The 6744-nt window shown below is 25.3% G+C and overlaps 1 protein-coding gene across 1 annotated transcript; it reads left to right on the top strand.

Moving 5' to 3' along the window:
- The first annotated feature begins 370 nt into the window (after positions 1-370).
- On the top strand, positions 371-6413 carry LOC136074244 (uncharacterized). The gene is made up of 4 exons (XM_065786550.1): positions 371-404; positions 3571-5313; positions 5566-6243; positions 6322-6413. The coding sequence occupies exons 1-4, from the start codon at positions 371-373 to the stop codon at positions 6411-6413; spliced, it is 2547 nt and encodes an 848-aa protein (XP_065642622.1).
- Positions 6414-6744: the final 331 nt, after the last annotated feature.

The following is a 6744-nucleotide window of genomic DNA, read 5'->3' as shown; positions in this document are numbered from 1 at the left end:
TGTTTAATGGATTGATGTTTTAATTATAATAAATCATTTGGCTTTATTAGTCTAAGAAATTAAACGATTGTGCTGCCTTAAAAACTTTAACTGGTTAATTTTAGTAATTAAAAAATCATTTTTAAAACATTCCATTTCGATGTCAAAACTTCACGGAAATCATAAACCGTTAAAAATGTTTAACTATTCCTTAATTTACCAATTAATTTACCACGTCTAACTAATTGGAAAATATGTGCAAAAATTATTATACTGTACTGGTATAAATAGGAAAGTGTTTTTAAAAACTACGTTGTTTGTGTGTACGTATTTCGAAAGTCTTTTTAATTTATTCTGAAATATGTCTTCTACGATAAGGGAGAAAATTAAGATGGTCGATGAAGAAGGTGCTGCAATCTTTAAAGGTACTTTGATTTTTATTTTTACTTTAGTCAAAAACAACTTTTAGAACTATTATGCAAAACATACTTATTTTTATAATGTATATTAAACAAGTTACAACACTATTCCCTTTAAGATGCAGGTTTATGTCTTGATAAAGATTTAAAAAATTGTTATATAAAAGTTTACGAGAGATATTTTCTGAACTTGGTAAAGCGAGTGTCTACTTGCACAATCAGTGCAAAAAAAGTGGCAAGATTATTACAATTATTATTATTGGTCAGATATTATTTTCGGTTATTTTTACATAATAAACGTTTAATTATAGTAGTTATGTAAAAATACCGAAAATTTTGGGTTAAAAAACATCTAGTATTATAAAATTACAATATCGTTTTTTGATATATTTAATAAGTAATTTATTAATAAGTTATTATTTTCAAAATAAGTTTGAAATAGCTACTTATTTTAAGTTTGTCATAAAAATGAGAAAAATATGTCATTTTTCGAAATTTTGTTAAAAAAAAACGGAGAAAAAAAGAATAATTTTTGATTTTATTTATAATAAATATTTGCAAATATACGATTAAGTATATTTATTTGTATTTTTTTTTTATACTTATATCATTAATAGTATAAATTATATAAATATAATATTATTAATATAATAAGAATATAAATATTTATTTAATATATCTATTTAGAATCAATTGATTCCAAATATAATTTTTGGAGCATGCTAAAAAAATATCTTCTTCTTATTAAACAACATGGGTGTTAACCCCCAGATCTTGGATAAACATTTGTTGTTAAATAGTATGTACTTATAAAATATTATTTGTTATTAAATATTATAAGCCAAATATCTCCTTTATATACTCAACACATTTCTTGTTTTCTAAAAATGTAATAAATAGATAAAATATATTTTCAAAACTTTTGAAAAACTTTTTACTTATTCGAAACGTATGCTTTTTTTGATATATTATTTTATGTTGTGTTTTTTATTAAGGACCTTGGAAATTCAAAAAATCATCAGAAACTATGAAACGGTTTCAAAATTAACATTTGTTGTTTAATATGTACTTATAAAATATTGTTTATTAATAAATATTTTAAAGAAAATTCTTCTGATGTTTCAATAGTTAGAATTGATTTATTTTTCTTTAAATAAAGTAAAATATACTTCCATTATCGAATATACTTTCCTTAAAAATAAATAATTAGTTTTTTTATCAAATTCTAAATTGCATTTTAAAAAAAAAAAACAATAGTGAGTAATTTTAAATTGTAATTGAATCTTTTTTATTGTTTTTGAACATTTAGCCTTTTCGTTTTTAATGATTTTTTATGTACACGTAAACAAAAACATACATTCATACATATACACGTACACATTGGCATACTTACAGATTAGAATAACTGCACACATGCACATATATACATAAATATATACATGCATTTATTAAGTATAAATTTTTTTTAATTTATTATATATGTATTTTTAAATTTTTACTATATTTTAGTATTATTATTATTTTTTCTTCATTAATTTTTGTTTTACAACTTTAATATAAATTCATATCGTATTATAATAACAAGAATTGTTTAGCATGGTCAAACCCGAATTAACCCGGATTCCTGGGAGCCTAGGCGCTCAACCCAAGAAAATTAGGGTACCAGCAGGGCCTCTGATTTAAAACGTATATAATATTTTTTATATTATATATGACTTGACATAAACTATTTTCTTTAATTTTTAATGAAATTAATTTCGAAAATTTCTATTCAAGTTAATTTTATTAATTTCTCATGTAATTAGAAATAAAAACTTTTTTAAAAAAAGTTCGAAGTTGAACACGTTCGAACTATATTAGAAAAAAGTTCGAACAAGTTCTTTTTTACTTAATTGAAAAAGTGAAATAAACAGATACAAGTTGAATACAAAACAGTTTAATTATTTATTAAGAAATGCAAATTGACTACATTTTGATTAGAATTTTTATTTTATTTGAGAACAAATAATATCACTAGGGTTGCCGGACGTCCCGGATTTCCCAAGAAGTCCCGGATTTCCCGGGAAGTCCAGGATTTCCCGGGAAGTCCCGGATTTCCCGGATTCAAGCGTCTGTGCCCCGCATCCCGGTTCAATCCTCCCAGAACGTTAAATGTCCCGAATCCGAAAAATGATGAAAATTAGTTTCAAAATCATTCAAATTTCATCAATTGTTCTAAATCTTCGAGCCACAACAAACTTGTGATGATCAACTATAAATAACACATTTCTTAAATACTTACTTTATTAATAACTCCAACTTTACTTATTTACTTTTTCGGGTCTTGCAGTTCTACTGTCGCACGCCAAAAGTTGTATTAATTTGTTGTGACCTGCGCATAAGTGCAGACAAAAAATGGAAATCAGTAATTTAGAGCTTCGCTAAATGGCAAACGTCCTTTTTTCAACGGAAAAAGATAAAAAAGTAATTAATTAGTAAAGAAACGAAAAAAGAAAAAGAAAAAAAAAATGGAAAGAAAATAGTAAAAAGAAAACTAATTAAAAAAAAGTTGAAAAATAAAAGAGAAAAGGAAAGTAAAATGAAACAAAAGAAATTTAAGAAAAATAGATGACAAGCTAAAAAAAACAAAAAGTCGGAGAAGAGAATTGAAACATATATCCATATTCGAATTAAAACTTTTACGATTTTTGTAAACTATATGTTGTTGTTGTTGTAATTAACATTTGAGGAAATTTCAGGAAATATTTAGTCACCGAAATTTATTTATTTTTTGTTTAAAAAATAAATAAATTTCTGTGTTTTGTCTTTGAAAAACTGTTCTTATTCTAAAAAGACATAACAAGTCTTTTTGCGAGCAGTATAATTTTATGTATGACTTACGCAAGAAGTTGAGCAATCGGCTTCAAGACAGATTTTTTGGGTTTAGCACCCAGTATATTCTAAAGTCAGAGTTAATTCCCGCAGCCAAGAAAAAGTCAATTGAGTCAAATTATGTGCTGTATTTTTTTATATTTTTAAAAACGTTTTTTAATTTAATAATAACGCGCTACATTTGAAAAAAGAGAAAACTTTAGTTAGAAATTGAAACTTTTAACTTAATAAATGATATTAAGTTTATTTTAATTGGATTAATAACTTTTTATAATATATCTAACCGTATGTCTATTTTTAGGTAATCAATCATTTTCAGAAAGTTTATTTTCACGCAGAAAACTTCTTAGTGAAATTCAACATTATTTTTTACAAGATGCAAACAACTCAGCTTTAGTATTATATGGAATGTCGGGTGTCGGAAAGACACATATTGCCAGAAAATATTGTGAAATGTCTTATAATTTCTATAAAAACTTTGTTTGGATTGACGCAGCATTTGGAATGTTACAAACTTCAATGAGAAACCAATGTCAAATATTAGGTTTGGAGGTTCATGATTCAAAAGGAGATTATTTCAACATAAAAGTGATTGTTGAAAAAATTCACAACTATTATAAAAATGAAAAGACGTTGTTTATTTTTGACAATGTCGACGATGAAAGTGTTAAAAATTTATCAATGTACATTTCAAGAAAACCGAATTCATTCACATTGATTACCTCCCAATGGAGAACGTGGTCAAATAATGTAAATAAAATGCTAGTTGATGTTTTTTCTTCTGAAGAAGCATTCGCTTATGTAAAAAATAATATTAAAGAAAACAGCGACAAAAACATAAGAAATTTAATTAAAGAACTTGGTTATCATCCGTTTGCGATTACTCAGGCAATAAAATATATAAATATACATACAATGTCGATAGAAAAATACTTAGATCGATATAGATCAAAACCATCAGAAATATTACACAATAAGAACTTTCCAACCGAAGAAGAATCAAAGTCTGCAATAAAAGCAATCAACTTAGTTTTAATAAAATTAGAAAAAACTAAACCTTTTCTATTTAAATTATTAAACTGCTTATCTCATTGCGATGGTCAAAACATCAGTAAACAGTTTATAACACAAATCTCGAATCAAATGGAAACAAACGATGAATCTTTGATAGATGAAGCTATTGGATTACTAATGAGTTATTCTTTACTAAACTGTTTTGATGATAAAAAATATACAATACACGAACTGACACAGTTAACATGTAGATGTTTTCAAAAGAGAAATTCTAGTACAAACACATATCTTGATTTAATTGAAAAATATTTTAAAAATGAATTGAATGAAGTAAAAGATCACATGGATTACGGAAATCATTTTGTTTTTCATTTTATTTATATCTTTCGTACTGAAGGAAAAAAGTTTTCGAAAACCTTTCATCATATGACAAATTCTATTCGAAAATTTTTAGTGTCTAAATGTTTATTTGAAGAAGCAATCGAAATATTTAAAGCTGTTCAAAATTTTAATACAGAAACTTATGGTAAAAATAATATAATCACGCTTGGTACAAAACAAAATATCGCATTCTGTTTGTATAATATGGGAAAATATAACGAGGCTTTAGAAATTTATTATTCTGTTGATAAAATAAAAACTGAAATTTTAGGAATCAACCATCCAGATACAATGACAACAAAACATTATATAGCACTCTGTTTAAACAATATGGGAAAATATAACGAAGCTTTAGAATCTTATTATTCTGTTGATAAAATAAAAACTGAAATTTTAGGTATCAACCATCCGTCTACAATGACAACAAAACATAATATTGCACTCTGTTTGGGCAATATGGGAAAATATAACGAAGCTTTAGAAATTTATTATTCTGTTGATAAAATAGAAACTGAAATTTTAGGTATCAACCACCAAGATACAATGATAACAAAAGATAGTATAGCAAGCTGTTTAAACAATATGGGAAAATATAACGAAGCTTTAGAAATTTATTATTTTGTTGATAAAATAGAAACTGAAGTTTTAGGTACCACCCATCCGTCTACATTAAAAACAAAACATAATATCGCAAGCTGTTTGGACAATATGGGAAAATATAACGAAGCATTAGAAATTTATTATTCTGTTGATAAAATACAAACTGAAATTTTAGGTATCAACCATCCGTCTATAATGAAAACAAAACATAATATCGCAAGCTGTTTAAATAATATGGGAAAATATAACAACGCTTTAGAAATTTATTATTTGGTTGATAAAAAACAAACTGAAACTTTAGGTATCAACCATCCGTCTACAATGACAACAAAACATAGTATTGCAAGCTGTTTAGACAATATGGGAAAATATAACGAAGCTTTAGAAATTTATTATTCTGTTGAAAAAATGCAAACTGAAATTTTAGGTATCAATCATCCAGATACAATGACAACAAAACATAATATAGCAAGCTGTTTAGACAATATGGGAAAAAATAATGAAGCTTTAGAAATTTATTATTCTGTTGATAAAATACAGACTAAAATTTTTGGCATCAACCACCCGTCTGCAATGACAACAAAACATAATATCGCATTCTGTTTGGATGAAATGGGAAAATATAACGAAGCTTTAGAAATTTATTATTTTGTTGAAAAAATAGAAACTGAAGTTTTAGGTATCAACCATCCGTCTTTAATGACAACAAGACATAATATCGCAGGTTGTTTGTACAATATGGGAAAATATAATGAAGCTTTAGAAATTTATTATTCTGTTGATAAAACAAAAGCTGAAATTTTAGGTATCGACAATTTGGATACATTGAGAACAAAACATAATATAGCAAGCTGTTTAGACCAAATGGGAAAATATAACGAAGCTTTAGAGATTTATTATTTGGTTAATAAAATACAAACTGAAATTTTTGGTATCAACCATCCGGATACAATGACAACAATTCAAAATATTGCAAGCTGTTTGAACAATACGGGAAAATAAAACGAAGTTTAAGGAATTTATTATTTTGTTGATAAACTAAAAACTGAAATTTTAGGTATCAACCATCCGTCTACAATGACAACAAAACATAATATCGCACTCTGTTTGGACATTATTCGAAAATATAACGAAGCCTTAGAAATTTAATATTCTATTGATAAAACAAAAACTGAAATTTTAAGTATCAATCATCCGGATACAATGACAACAAAACATAATATAGCAAGCTGTTTGAATAATTTTAAAAAAAAGCAAACGAGTTGTTTATTATTTGATTATTATATAAGTTTTTATATATATAAATTTTATTTGTTGATAAAATATAATTGACGAACGTTTTTGTGAAAAAGTTCAAGAACTCCGTATTTATTTCTTATTAAGAAAATCTCAATTTTCGATAAATTTTTAAATTAGAAAAAAATGTTTGTTATTTCATTGTTTATAGTTATAATATTTTTATATTTTAAAATTTGTAAGT

Source organism: Hydra vulgaris, chromosome 01, assembly GCF_038396675.1.
Source record: "Hydra vulgaris chromosome 01, alternate assembly HydraT2T_AEP".
In the NCBI taxonomy this organism is placed as follows: domain Eukaryota; kingdom Metazoa; phylum Cnidaria; class Hydrozoa; order Anthoathecata; family Hydridae; genus Hydra; species Hydra vulgaris.
This window is presented reverse-complemented; position numbering and strand designations above follow the sequence as displayed.